General features: G+C 41.4%; 1 protein-coding gene across 1 annotated transcript in view; it reads left to right on the top strand.

Moving 5' to 3' along the window:
• PCOLCE2 (procollagen C-endopeptidase enhancer 2) overlaps positions 1-17,366 on the top strand; it is a 44,387-nt gene extending 27,021 nt beyond the window's left edge. The window contains exons 6-9 of the mRNA XM_075937662.1: positions 7,737-7,888; positions 11,553-11,636; positions 15,329-15,496; positions 16,880-17,366. Coding sequence (XP_075793777.1) covers positions 7,737-7,888; positions 11,553-11,636; positions 15,329-15,496; positions 16,880-17,010 — 535 coding nt within the window. The 3' untranslated portion in view covers positions 17,011-17,366. The remainder of the gene's footprint in view (positions 1-7,736; positions 7,889-11,552; positions 11,637-15,328; positions 15,497-16,879) is intronic.
• Positions 17,367-17,394: the final 28 nt, after the last annotated feature.

Genomic DNA, 17,394 nt, shown 5'->3' with positions numbered 1-17,394 from the left:
AGGAAGGGGAAACAGCAGCTCCCAGCCAATGGGATTGTGCTGGGGGTGGGAGAAGCTCCTAAAGCTATCCCCCTCCCCTCCACACATGGGCTGTGTCTACACTGGGCCACTTATTCCGGAAAATCAGCCGCTTTTCCGGAATAAGCTGCGAGCTGTCTACACTGGCCCTTGAATTTCCGGAATAGCAACGATGCTCTACTGTACAAAATCAGCCGCTATTCCGGAAAAACTATTCTGCTCCCGCTCGGGCATAAGTCCTTATTCCGGAACACTGTTCCGGAAAAGGGCCAGTGTAGACAGCCCAGTAGTCTTTTCCGGAAAAAAGCCCCGATCGCGAAAATGACGATCGGGGCTCTTTTCCGGAAAAGCGCGTCTACATTGGCCACAGATGCTTTTCCGGAAAAAGGGCTTTTCCGGAAAAGCATCTGTGGCCAATGTAGACGCTCTTTTCCGGAAATACTTATAACGAAAACTATTCTGTTTTAAGCATTTCCGGAAATTCATGCCAGTGTAGACGTAGCCTCACAGTTTTTAAAGAAAAACTGCCCTGCAGCTGCATTTGAGTGGCGTGCAGGTGGGGTGAGGCAAGCAGGGAGCCTCTCTGGGGCTCCCCACAACATCCGCAGGATGGATCAGTCAGCTTGGCAGTCAGGATGTGGCCCGTATTTTGCCGAGGCCTGCGCTAAGGCATCTGGCATTGGCCACTGTCGGAAGACAGGATACTGGGCTAGATAAACCTTCGGTCTGACCCAGTACGGCCATTCTTATGCTGCTGCTGTGGGAGGCAGTGGGGGGAGGGAGGAGGTTCTGCGGAGCCAGCTCCCACCTGCCCCCCACCCCTTTAGCTCTGATAACAGACAGCAGTGTGGGGCGGGGAGGAGGGAGAGGCAGCTCTGAGGGAGCCATTGCTCATGGTAGCTGGCTTTTGGCTTTCCCCAGCACCAGCTCCCACCTGCCCCCCAGCCTCCCCTGTGCGTTGGGTCTCACCTCTCAGGCTTACCATTTAATTGTGTAAATGACTACATGCTAACATCCCTAGTTGCTAAAAGATCTTTGTATATACTGGGCCTTGTTCTACATTCTGAGCCAATCACTTCATGATTGTTAGGTGGTGCAAAGGGATCAGGTTTGGCTGTAGTTAAACAGCAGTTTCCCTGCTATTTATAAGTTCCCTCCTGGCCCCATGTACTTACAGATTACATCTTATAACTTTACTTGAAGACAAAAATGGATTGTAGTTCAGTTTTATGCTATAAATAAATATGAATAACTTAGTACCAGAAGACAGAGGGTGAATAATCCTGCTTCAGTCATTGCTCTGTCTTTGAACTACTTACTTGAGGCCTTATTCCAATGTGTGTGGACTTCAGTGAAAATTAATATGGTCTCCCTCTTAACTCTTTATTTCTCATTTTATCCTTCTATAAAATGAAACAGTAACAATCACACAGGGCAGTGTAAATCTCTTAATATTTGTAGCTGCTTTGAGGTCCCTCAGCAACTAGTGCTATGAAAGTGCAAATAACCCTTCAGGAAAAGTAACACCATATAAAGGTGAATTTAAATGTTGTGCATTAGTTTTCTCAAGGTGGAGCATTTTCTTAAATAAGCAGATCTATCACCAGACAAGAGGCACTCTGATCCCTGATGTATTCAACAAATGCATATGTTAATGTTTTTATGTACATGGAGAGCAGCTGCTTCTGTTAAGTAGCATCTTGATGGCAGACTCCAAAGTTGCTGGCTTGTTTTAGGACAGCAGGCCGAGTCACTGTTCAGATTTGCTGATATAGCTGGACCTCCCTCATCTAAGGATGTTAAGGCCTAGTCGACTAGTCAACTATCCGATAAGCAAATGCTTATCAGATAGTCGAGTCAACTCGTCGATTTTCCCTCCCACACTGTCTCTGTTAGAGGCAGTAAAGGGTGGGGAAAAGGGCGTACTTCAAAGCGGCATCGCTACCATGGCCTTCCAAAGCAGCAACACTGCGTGGATCCCAGGGTCAGCACTCCCCAGCGGAACCTGGATCGACTGAGGAGTCCCCAGCAGACCTCAGGTTCTGGGGAAATGCTGCACAGAACCCGGGGTCAGATGGGGAGTCCCCAGCTGATCACAGATTCTGTGGAAATGCTGCGCAGAGCCTTGGACCAGCTGGGGAGTCCCCCATTGGCCCTGGGCTCCTCATGGCATTTCAGATTGGTAGCACAGCATGGAGCCTGAAGTCAGCAGGGGACTCTGAGTTCCCCAGTGGCCCCAGGCTTCATGCAGATGCTTCCGCTTTGAAATGCACGAGCACCCCACCTGGGGTCTCTTGTACATTTCACAGCTAGAATCCGTGTGCAACCCCGGAGACAGTGGGACTTCCCGCTGGCCTCAGGTTGCATGTGGAGTTCCGCATTCCTCCATTTCAAAGGAGGAATGTGGAAGTGCCTATCGACTAGTCTATGGAAATTCCATCGACTATTCGACTAGTAAATTAATCGTTACTTAACATCGCTACCCTGGTCCAGCGCACTCAGGCCCAGTCAGGAAGTTTGCCATACCAGGGGAAAGCAATGCTGGCTCCTCTGCTGCTGGTCACTGGGCTCCTCACCCAGCCCCCTTTCTGAGCTACCAGGCCCCTTGCCATCAGACTCTCATCTGGCTCCTACTCCCAGCTGCCTGGGCTCTCAGTTGTAGAAAGTCTCGGATGAGAGAGGTTCAACTGTGTGTGCTAGTCTCTGAGAATTACCATATGTACTTTTTTAGTTCTTTTATGGTGCATATCATAATGTAAAGATCAAAATTAGATAGCTCTGCATAATCCACCCAACCACACCCTGCTCCTGCACACTACCTCCCATCCAGATTCTGCACCCCCATCTCTATTGCACTCGCTGGCAGCTCTGTCCCACACATTGGACCCCTCATTTTTGGCCTCACCCCAGAGCCTAGGGGGCCCCATAAAATCCACTAACCTTGGAACTGCAGAAAAGTTAATCTTTCTGGGTATGTCTACACTGCAGTTAATTCGAAATAACAGCCATTATTTCGAATGAACTTTAATAGCGTCTATACATACAAACCGCTATTTGGACATTAATTCGAATTTGGTAAACCTCATTCTATGAGGAGTAACGCCAAATTCAAAATAGCTGTTTCGAATTAAGTGCTGTGTAGACATTTAATTCGAAATCAGGGGCCTCCAGCCCTTCCCAGGGAGCCCTGGTGGCCACTCTGGGCACAGCCAGGAAAACTTACTGTCCTCTCCCCCAACCCCGGAGCCATTAAAGGGGTAGAGTCTGGCCACAGTGCCTGTGCCAGCTCCACGCCTGCCAGCCCAGAGCCAGAAGTGGCCACCGGGGCCCTTGACCCAGTGGCTCCAAAACATGAGCCAGCAAGCCACTGGCAGCCAGGCCTCCATCGCTCCCCAGGAGCAGTCTGCCAGCTCCCAGGAGCCTGACAGGGGTTGGAGAAAGCGGGTGCCTTCCTGATCCAGGGTGGAGATCATGGACCTTATTCAGGTTTGGGGAGGATGCCCCCAACGTCCATTATCTCCGCACTAGATGGAGGAATGCAGCCGTCTATGGTAGGATAGCTGCTAGCCTGGCCATCAAAGGCCACATGCAAACCCAGGAGCAGGTTTGCATGAAAATCAAGTTGGTCCGGCGAGACCCCCAACCCTGGACCATGAGCTTCCCCTCCCCTTTTTTCACCTTGCTTCTCCCTTCCAGCTCCCTCCTCGCAGGTTTCCCCCTCCCCTCTTCTCTCTTCCCCTCTCCCACCTCCTTTTCCCAGTCTCCCCGGAGGTTCACCCCCCCCCCAGTTTTGTTCAATAAACCCAGTTTCTATTTTTGAACATACGTGTCTTTTATTTGACATCAGGAAGGGGGGTAGGGAGGGTAAGTGGAAGGACCTGAGGGAGGAATGGGGCACGAGCCCCCAGTGGGGAGGACTGGGGTGGCTCTGAGGGGTGGACGCTCTCCCACAGGTCTTCCTGGATCCTGACAGCCCCCCGATTGACACACACCCCCAGATGGAAGCCTGCAGCAAGTGCAGCTGAGCTGATGGCAACGACCCCACGAGATGCACTGGCAGGCCCAGGGGCAGCTCTGGCTCCATGTGGCCAAGTGCTGTGGTGTCCCGAGTGCGGGCACTCAGGGCAGTCCAAGACACGACTGCTTTGCTGTCCCTCATCACGGTAGACAAGCAAGCCGGGAGCCCTGAGAACTGTCTGTCTGGGGTGGGGGTAGGGTCCCTTTAAGCATGGAGCTCAGTTAGCCTCAGGCAGCAGCCCCACACACTAAGTCCTAACCTGATGCCCTGCCGACACTGGTTCCGGCCAGCCTTAACTTTGGTTCAGGGTCCACTCAATGTGGACATGCTATTTCAAAATAGCAAAAAGCTATTTCGAAATCGGTTTTGTGTGTAGATTTGTTAATTCGAGTTATCTTAATTCGAATTATTTCGAATTACGTTAACTCGAATTAACGCTGTAGAGTAGACATACCCTGTGTGTGTGTGTGTGTGTGTGTGTGTGTGTGTTTTGCTTCTCATTTGTGTGGTCTCCAACTAATTTTTCTGTGGGACAGTGACCCCTAACTCCAAAAAGATTCCCCACCCCTGCCATAAATAGACAGTGTTGAAACCTTTTGCGTTGGACATAATATTTTACTTCATTTAAAAATGAAGCCTGGCCAACAAGGCCCCAATTGGAGCCCTGCCCCCATCTGGCCACAGCATAACCCCTCCCCACACCCCAGCCTGAGCCTATCCTACCTGAACTCCCTGCACTGAGTCCCTCTTACCCCCACATCCCCAATCCCCTGCCATAACACTACTGCACCTCCCACCCTAGTTCTGGGCCCTGAGCCCATCATACACTCAACCTCCCAGCCCTGAGCACCTCATACATCCTAGCCCGCATGCCTGCACCCCCACATCCCCAGCACCCTGCCATAAGATTGACAGAGACAGCTTGAATGCGTGCATGAAGCTGAATTTGACCAGTTATGATGTAAACTTCAAATAAATGTGCAGAAAGATGCAGCAGCAGAAGTCCCATTAAATAAAAGTCTGTGAGCACAATGTTTCATTTATGCTATTATTAATCAGTATGTCAACTATCAATATTACTAACTTGTATGTTTTCATTCATGCAAATGGACATTCTTATATGGCTCTTTGTTGACTACTTGTTCTGAATTTTGATGTAGTTTGGCTCCTTGATTTGAAAAGGCTGCTGACCCCTGGCCTATGCTGTATTATTCTAATTCAAATGAGAAGATATGATAATACAGCTAGGTCAAATATCCCTCAGACATTTATTTTTACTTTTAGTGTTTTGCAATCAGAACACAGCTTTCTCAGAGCAAATTTGCAGGGTTCTTGTAATTCCACTACTCTGTGCCAACTTTGTGGGAAAAGAGCAAATTCTGTGCAACTCGAGTCAGCTTCAGATGTAGAATTCCAAATAACCAGTGAAAGTGTGAGTGTGTCTTAGTGGGTGTCTTAAACCCACACCCAATTAACTGCAGTAATATTTCACTTGTGGAATATCAGCCAAAAACTGAGATATTCACAGGTTTTATTTTAAGGACCTAATTAGGAGTGTTAAGAACAGCCACTTAAGGCTTATGGAAAAACCAAACATCTATCAGATTTATTGAGTGGTGGGAGGCAGGCAGAATAATTTTGTAAGATTTACTTTTTAAAACCATTTCTTTTCTTCCTCGCACCAGGATTTTTTCCCCTTTTTCTCCATTTTCTTTCTTGCTCCTATTTTTTCCTTGTGACCTTTCTTTTGTATGTAAAATGCACATTCAGAATTATTAATGAAAATCAAAACAGTCTCCAAAATGTACGAGAGTAGGAGAGGGGATAGGGGAAGGGGCTGCTGCCATCCCTGCATACTATAAGATGTGTAGTAACAGCAAAAATCATAGTCACAGAGGCTCTTACACAGGGGTGGGCAATAATTTTTGCAGGGAGGCCATTTAATTAATTTTGGTGCAAGGTCCCAGGCCAGCACCACCCCCAGAAGCGGAGGGATCTGGGGTGCAAGGGGTGAGACTGGGGACTAGATTCCCCCCAGAGTTGCATGAGCCAGAGACTTTCAATTAAAAACACAGCAAAGGGCTCATAGCTCTGCCGCTACTGTGTTGCCTGGCAGCTACCTGGAGTGGCTGTTTAAAAAGCTTGTGGCTTCAGCCTGTGATCTGGGTAGTGCCACAACTAGAAGCCATTAGCCATTTAAATAGGGTCCTGCTGCCTAAGCCACTGTCTGGAAATTTGGTGTCATGGGCAGCAGAATATAAATAGAAAGTGGCCAGATGTAGTACACGGGCCAGATCAAAGCATTAGGTGGGCTGGGTCTGGCCCCTGGGCTGCTTCTTGCCCAGCCCTACTCTTACTGAATTCGTCATACCCTGAGGTAATTGCATTGGGGCCCCACTGTGGAAAGTGATATAGACACCCTTGATGAAATGGCAACTACTTCACTGAGGAATCTGTAACAAATTTTATACCTTACATTTAAGATGAGGGTATTTACCCAATTATTTTTAAAAAATCTTAACCCAGAGAAGGTAATAATACCTGAAACTCTTCCTTTAGTTACTTTTCTAATTTACCAGGCATTTCACAATCCAATATTGAATTCAATTTCTCTGTCCCTTCAAACATGAATAGTTGAGTTTTCATTTAAAAGTTTGAAAAAAAACAAACCCCTCTCTCATTTGTCAGTTACCCAGGGCTTTTGAAATATGGTTCCCTTCCTTTAGTTATTCAAGCTGCTCTTCCATTGTGCTGCTGCGGAGTCACTGCTGAATGTAACTGTACTCATTTTGAGATTAGTCTCAGAAATATGATTAATTGTATGATAAAACTGAAAGAGCTGGGTAAAGAACAAAATTCTGACCTAAGCATGAGTATCTGAAATGCAAGCAAAGAACCCCCAAAAGCCTTGATTTGTCCTTCTCCCCATCCTAAGCAGCCTCCTTGAAATCAAAGGTGCTGCATGGGTGTAAGGTCCCCTATTTCAGTATCACTTATACACGTGCTTAACATTATCTTCCAGATAATGAGTCCTAAAGAAGCCATATCTTCAGACACCGACAGCCCACTCTATTAGTTTCATTCAGCATGTACACAATAATTGACAGCTTTTTTTCTCCTCTCCCTGCTTTAAATTTTTAGTGTTTCTGTGCCTCTTGCTCCACTCATGATTTGAAGGAGAGGGTTGTGCCCCATTAAGACTCATGATACTGTCTCTATTTATTGTTAGTCTGTAAGGTACTACCAGACCACTTGTTTTCTTAAGTTTAAGTTACAGACTAACACGGCTATTGCTATGAGATTTTCAGAATATGTTAGAGTATCAGTATGAAGTGAATGGCATTAGTCATGTACATAAAGTAACACATGCATAAGCCTTTCCAGCATCAGGCCTAACTGATGGAATAATTTGGATCAAAGACAGGTATATTGAACTGCTTTTTTAAATATGTTTCCAATTAAAGCTTGCTTCAGTGAATCTCCTGAAAATAGTTTCCTATAGCAATGAAAGTTACTGTCACCTCTAGAAAACAAAACTAGCTCTTCAGAATTTCTGTCATGCCACTGGCCTGCTAGGTGATGTTAGATGACTTAGCAGCTCAGTTTCTCTGTCTGTAAAATGGGGATGATACTTGCCTGCTTTGAGATCCTGAGCTTCCTGGTTTAAAGCATACAAAACAAGTATTTTTTTCTGTTTTAGGCCCATTGTATCTGAACGAAATGAGTTGCTTGTTCAGTTCCTGTCTGATTTAAGTTTAACTGCTGATGGCTTTATTGGTCACTATAAGTTCAGAGCCAAAAAGTTACCTACAACCACAGCTCCAGCTACAACCACTCCCTTTGCAACAGCAAGTAAGTTGTAGTAGTTTTATTTATTTTATACTGAAGAATTCCTTTCAGGAGAAAGGAAAGATGAAGGGAAACTGTAGTAACTTGGTGAAAAAGCAGAACTTGGTTTTGTGGTTTGTTTGTATTAAAAATATTAAGGGAGTATACGAGAAATAATGCTCCCCAGGGATCACTAGACTCCATTAAACATAATTAAAGAAAACTTCTCCAGTTTAGAGTTTCCTGTCTGTCTTACTGATGCAGGTGAAAAATGTTAGCTCAATGTTTGAAGTAGCATTTCCTACATTTGCTCATTTTTCTGGCAACTAGCAAGTACCTTTCACCATGATAATCACATAGTGCAGTGCAAGACTGATTTCTTGTTTATGCTAAATAAAATCTGGTTACTCTTCTGAAAATTGTTTCAATTTAGATTTCTGAGGAAATAATGAAGTAGTTTCAGGCTGAGTTTTTATATAAAAATTGACCATGCATGTCTGTTTGTCTAGTTGGTGAGATCTAACAAATGGTGCAGATGCCAATCAAATTCTCATTAGACCCTACTAACAACATCACAGCAATGTTTTATCTTTGAGTTTAGAACTACACAAAAGATTGTGGGGGTGATTTGTAAAAGAACTATGCAGTATTAAAAATGAGAGCCCCCTTTTATAACTTACCTAAATATAGGCAGTGTGTCTAAGATCAGTGGAAAGTTTCCCATATGCTTCACCAAAAACACCTCATTATTGCTGGGATTCTGAAGGGCTTAATGCTTGCAATCTTCATATCCTGAATGTGAGAGATTAGATGTACAATAACAGCACACACACAAATTATTTATGATGTTTTTTATAGCATGTGGGTTGATTGGTACTAAAACATATCAAATTGTCATAAGAAAAACTTCAGAAGGGTTGTCAGATGTGATGCTGAAAATACATAGTGAAAGGCTATTAAAATAGTCATTAGGTGAAAAACATTTGAAAAGTCAAAATAATAAACTATAAAAGCAAGATATTTTTTATATGACAGTGGAGAGAACCCTAGTAACTACTAATCAGTTCTTCCTCAACAAAGTTCTCTATTTTGTTACTTCCTATATTTACTGTGCCCTAAACTTGTCAGCTGTCCCACCTTGCACCATTTACATCAAGGAGCTCATTCATCTATTTTGGTATTTGTTTTGTTTTTTGTAAGCTTTATTAATTAGTTTAGAACTTTTAAAACCAGTCCTTGTGGCACCATTGATGTTAAAAATAAAACCAGTCTAATAGTGATCTCGCAGAGTATGTAGCAGAGTTGAGAGGAACCACAAAGGAGAACTTGTTGGAAGAGACAAACAGGAAGACCTCTCGATTTGTGATCTGCTGTCCATGACTTAGACCTGTATCAGCAAAACAACCATCTACAGTTTAAACATTTGGTGAATCACTGAATAGCACATGGAAAAAGACTATGGGCATTTTGTCATTAACAGAATCTTCAGTAATAATAGGCATTTATTATCTTGAAAATCAAAAGAGTTCAAGCCTGTATTAGGCTTGTTAAACCGTAAGTGACTGTTTAACTTTTAGTAAGTACTTCCATTAACCATCATATTTAGTTATATACATTTACAGTACCATTACTATTAAGAAAAATACCAAATACTGAAAAGCCCTGAAGTTTTCAAAAGATTAAAGTAAGTCAATTAAATGTTTCATATAATGCTACGTAATGAGTTAGGTTTGTTTTTAATTTAACTATATAGGCAAGTCATGTTACTTCCAGTATAGCTACAGATAAAACTGATAGTGGTTCAGATAAAACCTTCTCTGGTTCACTTAGTTGCAACATTTCTCATCCACACAAGCCTTTTCCCATTTCTCAGGTGTGGTAGCGAGGTTTTGTACCAAGCTGATTTATGTTTGCAAAATATACAGTATTTTTTCATATACTATTCTTCCCAGGATACCTTGAAGTATAATCACGAATGCACACTAAATCATAGCTGACAAAATATTTTGTGATGCATTTTCCCATTCATTAATATGCATTCATGCATACTCTCTAAATAGACAAAAGGAGGAAAGAGAGGGGAAAGAAAGGTAACTGAGGCACAGAAAAATTAAGTGACTTATCTAGGGTCACAGGATATCTGACAGAGCTAAGAAGCTGAATCCATACAGTGTTGAACCTAGATGGCCCAAGTCAAAGGGCAGTACTTGAACTGGAAGATTATCTTTTCTATCTGAACAGGGCTGTATAGTTATAACTATAATACTGTGTCTCATTTACAATATTAAGTGTTCAGTAGCTGAGCACCCACGGAGAACAATTAGCTCAGCATCCACCTTCAGCCAAGTACCCCTTCTCCTCCCAGTGCTTCTTGCCCGCTGGAGCCCCAGCAGATCAACTCCTCCCACTCCCTTCCAGTGCCTCCTGCTTACCAGCTGTTTTGCAGCATACAAAAGACACCAGGCGGGAGAAGTGGGGATGGGGCATGCTGAGGGAGGGGGTGGAAAGAAGCAGGGCAGGAGTGGAAAGAGGCAAGATGGGGGTTTGTGGGGAGGTAGGAGTGGGGTTGAGCATCCCCCAGCTAGAGAGGAAGTCGGCAACAGAGCGCAAGGAAGTAATCTGAATGCATGTATCAGATCGCATTACGTTGTCAAATAGAAGTGTTATTGCAAATTACTATAAATAATAAATAAAAAATTGTGCATTAAATAACACGAACACAGATATGTTGGAAACCCACAAAATTAAGACAGTTTATTGATAAACCTGCCATCATTTTTCATGCCATCTTGGCATCTCTATTTGCTCCAACCCCCACATGGCTTAACATTTATACTTGAATGCATAAACACAACAGGGATACATTAAAGATGCACTAGCATCTTTCATAAATTTGCCAGCAAATATTTTCGAAAAGATTAACGTCTTATCGATAGGTTTTAGTTGTACCCATGACAATTAAGTGTATGCAGTTATGTAACCTCACAAACCAAGTGAGCTTCTGAAATCTCTGTCTTTACATAGGTTGAACCTCTCTAGTCCAGACTGGTGCTGGACCTGAGAATTTGCCAAACCAGGGGAGGTCAATCTTGTCTAGCAGCATTGCCAACACTTCCACTGCTTACTAGGCTCTTAGAAAAACTTTTACAAAGATGGCTCTGCAGTACCATAGACACCAAAAAATGTAGATAGTATCACGAGCTTTCCTGGGCACAACCCACTTCTTCAGAAGACATTTAGGGGTAAACTAGAACTAAGTAATGGCACAGAACACTGAGAGGCATGAAGGGTGGCTGTAAACATACTTTATGGGACTGCAGGTATCTTGGCTACACCCATAGTAAGTGGACATCTGGCTGACTAAAATCATGCCGGGATGATGGATGTTGTCAGACCAGAGAGGTTCAACCTATAGGATGAATTCTGGATTATACAAGGCTTTTTCATTTCTGTTCAACTGCCATTAAGGTAGATATGTTAAGACATGTATATAAAAAAGACCCAGTAAAGATTGGGTGAGGAAGTTGGAAGATCACTATTTCTGAAATAATCTTCAGGCAACTCATCCCTTGGAATCTCAAATCTAGTTCTATAGATTGAAAACACCAGGAAGAATCTTGAAAATATTTAGAATATTTTAATCCAACTCAATATCAATTTCACTTTTTTTTGTTCTATGAAAAAAAAGCTTTGAAACCTACAGTTGCCCTCTGCCAGCAAAAATGTAGAAGGAATGGGACCCCTGAGAGCCATTACTGTTCAAGTAACTTTGGTAAGAGCAAAAAAGTGTTTTTTTGTTTGTTTGTTTTTTGTTGTTTTTGTTGTTGTTGTTTTTTTACAATAAGTGACTTGGGGCTATGTGTTTAGTCTCTGAGGAATAACAGAATGTAGTTGAATATTGTTATTAATATGCTAAGAGCTGTTTTTATATCAAACCGTCTGTCTCTCTTACGTATCTGTGACTCAATACCTTCCTGGTGATGTTTTGAAGTAAAGACAGTCAATGTGTCTCAAAAACAAACATACTTTTCAGTCTAAACATAAATGACTACATAGAAGGTGAACTGTTGCTATATGAAAGTGTCGATTCAAATACTGCGCTGGCATGCTGTCTTGCTGGAATGGCCTGCATATATTTTATTCACAACGATGTGCTTGTTACACATACTTGCATCACTCACTATTCTGTAATTCAGTTTGTAGATATCCAGACTTTTTTTTAAGGAACCTAAGGTAAAATATGGAGAAGCTGTGAAGGCCTATGAGCCATGTTTTTTATTCAGATATAGACACCGGTGATTAAATAGTACTGCATAAATACAGTAAATCACCATCAGTCAAGTAACTTTGTTCAGTTCTCTCAAAGTGATTCCCACATATCAGTGTTGGAAGCCTCTTTATAAGCCTCACTCCCTTCTACTGCTATTGAAACCTCACGTTGTGGCCACCATCCAGTCTTCCAAAGAAAGCTGCCCACAGTAGCCTTTCAGGCTAATCCAGTGAGAATATTATTAATTATCTTTCCTTTGTGACACTTTACCATGGCAAACCAGCCCTAAAATAGAAGATCTGGAGTTCCTTGAAAAATCCCATATAAAAAATGGATTGTGAGATGGCATAGGGCCATTTCATTAATATCTAATGCCAGGGGTTCTCAAACTTGTGATACTGCAACCCCCCCTCAGTTGCTCGTGACCCCCTCTCCGTTGCTGCAACCAGCCTCTCAGTTGCTCGTGACCCCCCTCTAATTTGTTTGCGATCCCCCTATAAGTTACTCGCAACCCCCTGGGGGTTGGGACCCACAGTTTGAGAAACGCTGTCTTATGCTATTTTCTTTGCTGCCAGCCAGTATAGAAGAGTGGTTGCTGGTACAAATTAGAAAAGTCTTTAGGCTTCTCTAATTAGCCCTCAGTTCAGATTGGCTCACAATCAGAGGGCTCTGAAAATAGCTTTAAGCCAGGGGTGTCCAAACTTTTTTCAAAGAGGGCCAGATTTGATGAAGTGAACATGCGTGAGGGCCGACCATTTTGCCTGACATTCTTTGAACCATTAAAATTAAATGCAAATTAACTATTTTATGCAACGTTTATTGCAAACGGCATACTTTTCATTTTGTCACATGGATGACAAATCTAAACAGGTGTTAAATCACTCTGCCTTTCATATCTGAAGGCCAGATGAAAAAAAAAATCCAGGCAGCTGAAATATATGTCAGGAATATTGTAAAGTACATTACATATTATTGGTAATAAAGGTTGTCTGTCAACTTTTAAGTTCAAAAAATATGAACAGGAACATAACACCAAGTATACATGTTGTGTCCAAATATATTTATAACTGATTTAGACCAACTGACATTAACTGAGATTTTACAGTGTATTCATCTCAATACATATGGATTCGTTGGGGGCCATAAAAGATAGATATTGCTAAATTACCTGTGGGGCCGTATTAAATCGGAACACGGGCCGCAATTGGCCCGCGGGCCGGACTTTGGACATGCCTGCTTTAAGCCATGTTTACTCCCCTTATTGAGCTGTCCTGGCAACTGAATCACAGTATCAGAGTCAAAGGCTTTTTTGAACATTAAGGCTACATCTAGACTATAGGCATCTTTCTGAAGAAGCTTTCTTTGGAAGAGATCTTCTGAAAAAACTTCTGAAAGAGAGCATCCACACAGCTGAAGTGCATCGAAAAAGTGATCTGCTTTTTTGAAAGAGAGCGTGCACACTGAATGGACGCTTTCTTGCATGTAAGCTGTGATTGCTATGGATGGAATGGTCACCAGAGCACCTGTGTTTTTCCTCTTTCGCAAAAAGGCTTCTTCCTCGTAGAATGAGGATTACCAATGTTGGAAAAAACCCTCTGTTCTTTTGATTTTCTTGTGGAAGAATGCAATTGCAGTGTGGACATTCCTCAAGTTTTGTTGGAAAAACTGCCATTTTTCTGACAAAACTCTGTGGTGTAGACATACCCTGAGTGACACAATGCAAGGCACTTTCCTTCCATCCCATTGGGAAAATGACAAGTTTTTAATATTGGACCCAGCTTTTGATAAACTGGCATTTCAGTTGTTCTTCATGACAAAATTACTAAAATGTTTGTGATATAGGTTGTGAATTAATGCAGAAGTTTTAAATTGTGCTGGTTTGGATACCTTTAGAAAATAAGAGCAATTTCTTTTTAAATATATTATATATCTGTAATATCTGGTTGCTGATTTTTAAAGTGTAGTTTTCTTAGTCTCCATTAATGTAATATCCCTAGTCCTATTGTGATGAGACTTCCACATTTAATCTAGGTTGAACTTCTTGCAATTATAAGAAAATGTTATATTCACAAATGTTTGATCTGAAATATTGGTTATACCAATATATTCAGTTGGTATGTATTAGATAATTAAAGCTCTATCAGATCTCATTCAAAGGTGAATTGCAAAGGAGAAAAAATATTGTACCATTAATAGATCAAAAAGGAAATACGTGTCCTAGTTTGCTTCTGCTTGTTTCTTTATATTAGGCTTTCAGCCGATCATCATGTCACTATCACACTCAATTTCACCAGTCTTCTAAGGAACTCTCTAGCAAAAAAACCCAGGGATGACAAGACCCGATACTTTTATTGGGGGCAGAAGGGGAAATTCACCCAGAAAAATATACTAAACTTTAGAGATTGTCATTATACATCAGAGTAGGTAAAAAAGGCTTCCCCCCCCCCCTTGCCTTGCAGTTCACCTTCTCAGGAAAAGGATAGGTGTTTAGTGCAGCCTATCAGTCTCACAATTCAAACAGCAGGCAGGCGGTTCTTCTTACCATAAATATACTACATGTCAGAAAATGAACAGGTTTGAGTTTCTGTTTTTCAAAAGTACTACATACTCACAAGTTCTGTTGACATTAGTATGATCTGTGGGCATTTAGCACCTCTGTAAATTGAGGTCAAACTTTTTTTTGGCACTTAAGCTTAGAAGTGTCCCTTCCTCCTCAAAAAAGAGATATTGGTGATACAGGAGCCCAGTGTAAGACTATGAAATAATGGGCATAAGAATTTTCAATTTCTTTAAAATGTGAAAAAAATAAAGGTTAATAAAGTCTGCCCTATGATACAATAGGAAGTCAGACTAGATGATAAGTTGGTCCCATAGGGTTTTAAACTCTACAATGTTAATTATCAAAACTTAGAATTGGATTTCAGTTGTTGGTATTTTCTGGATACACTTCTATTCTTGACCAGCCTCAGTATGACCACCAATATTTTACCTATAATGTACGACCCATTTGAAGTACTGAGATTTTTGCAATGTTGCAGCTTTTATTTTGGTGGCTGATAATTTTCAGTATCATATTTTTCTTAGAGTAGAAGTTAATTTTTTTGACCTATCAGTATTGATGATTCCTATTTATCTCTTGCTTATTTCCAAAGAGTAAAAAGGTAACAAATACACTAATATATTCTTTCTTTTAGTAATTACTGGAACTGTTATTACAGCAGTCACACGGGGTGGCAGCTTACATGCAACTATATCAATCATAAATGTATATAAGGAAGGAAATTTAGCTATCCAGCAAGCAGGCAAGAACATGAGCACCAAGATCATTGTTGTTTGTAAGCAGTGCCCTCTCATCAGGAGAGGTAAGTAAACCAGAAAAATAACTGAATTATGTGTCTGTAAAACTCTTATCATAGCTTCCATTTTCATAGCTCTTCTAGCAAAATTTAAAATTAGTCAGTTAACATATCAGAACTGCTAATTACAAGAAAAAACTGTCTACATGTTATAGTGCATTTTTACAGTTTTCAGACTCACTGGATGTAAATAACAGACCATGGATAAGCATCTACTTTATGGTAAAACCTATGTATAGACTTTTAAATCTAATACATGTTGTAGGGTAGGTGAAAGAGTTCTTATATTTCATTGATGTTCTAGTGGCTCAGTGGAATTTGTTTTGGTTTTCCTAAATAAAGCTTACCTGGATTTCAGTTTTGGATTTAAGTATTTGAGAGTTCACATTCCATTATTTAGCGGGGGGAAATGTGAATAGGTTAAACCTAAGGGCTACGTCTACACTGGCCCCTTTTCCGGAAGGGGCATGTAAATTTCACTAGTCGTCGTAGGGAAATCCGCGGGGGATTTAAATATCCCCCGCGGCATTTAAATAAAAATGTCCGCCGCTTTTTTCCGGCTTTTAAAAAAGCCGGAAAAGAGCGTCTAGACTGGCCCCGATCCTCCGGAAAAAGTGCCCTTTTCCGGAGGCTCTTATTCCTACTTTGAAGTAACATCTGATGACAAGTAACATCACTATAACAAACGTTTGTATCAAGCATGTTAGCCAAGGCAACATCCAATAAAAGGCAATCAAGATGACTAGCGTGTCACTGTAAGAAATGCTTAAAGTTTTATAGTTACAAGTAACCAAGAACAATCTTCAACTCTGCCTCTTGAGCAAACTATAGTAAAAAGCAAGAGCAAATAAAAAAAATGGAACCAGAAGAGGAAAAAAATCAAAATAATTTAACCAGCTTAGGAAACAATCCAGGAGCAGTGAACTATCCTATAAAACAAAACACTCAGTGTACTAAATATGTACTCAGAGTGGCCAGCTCTGAAAAAAATTCCTGGTAAAAAACTAGTTTTTGCTTTTATCGTTAACTGCCTGGAATATGGATATCTGGGAGATGATAATGTCCTTGATAAAGCAAAGTTATTCTCTTTAGACAGACAGCTGACTACAAATCACACTCCACTCTGTTTTTCTATAAATCTGTGTTAATTTGTTATTTCTAAACTGTTCCATCTGTCTCTTACTTCCCTCAGTCCCTCTCCAATTTGTCTGATGCTTGGCAAGCCTCTGTCCTTTTATGGCTATAAAATAATGATTCTGCTTCATGACGCACATTAATTCCTCTTGCATTTCTCTTAATCCCCATTGTTCTTATATTTCATCGCTAGTGGACCTATGGTACTACCACCTATATGCTTGTCCAGTCTTTACAGTAACTTCCTTTCTGCAGGTCTAAACTACATCATCATGGGCCAGCTAGAAGAAGATGGCAGAGGTAAAATCCTGCCCAACAACTTTGTCATGAGTTTCAAGACTAAGAACCAAAAGACCCTGAACACCTTGAAAAACAAACGGTGTTAAAATGTGAATTCTGTATCTGCTTTCTGCCATCTCTGTGTGAGAAACAATTTTTATACAGTAAAAATCAGGAAGATAAAGCTGACCATAACCAAAAAGCGCTTGTCATTCTACTGTCTCTTACATATAACCATGTAACTTAGCACTGACTGTCAATTACATTAAAATATTGAGACTAGACACCAAATTTTAAACTACAAGATTTGCAGCATAACCATCTGACCTGAAACAAACCAAGTTCTGGCTCCTTTGAATCTGTTAATTTATATTTGTCTCAGAAGGATTTTTTTTAGGAATGAATTTGTGCTGATGTAAAAGAATAATAAGTGCAATATTTATATAAATTCATTTTAATGTAGGTTTTTCTTCTAAAGTTGTTTTATTTTG

This window comes from Pelodiscus sinensis, chromosome 10 (genome assembly GCF_049634645.1).
Source record: "Pelodiscus sinensis isolate JC-2024 chromosome 10, ASM4963464v1, whole genome shotgun sequence".
In the NCBI taxonomy this organism is placed as follows: domain Eukaryota; kingdom Metazoa; phylum Chordata; order Testudines; family Trionychidae; genus Pelodiscus; species Pelodiscus sinensis.
This window is presented reverse-complemented; position numbering and strand designations above follow the sequence as displayed.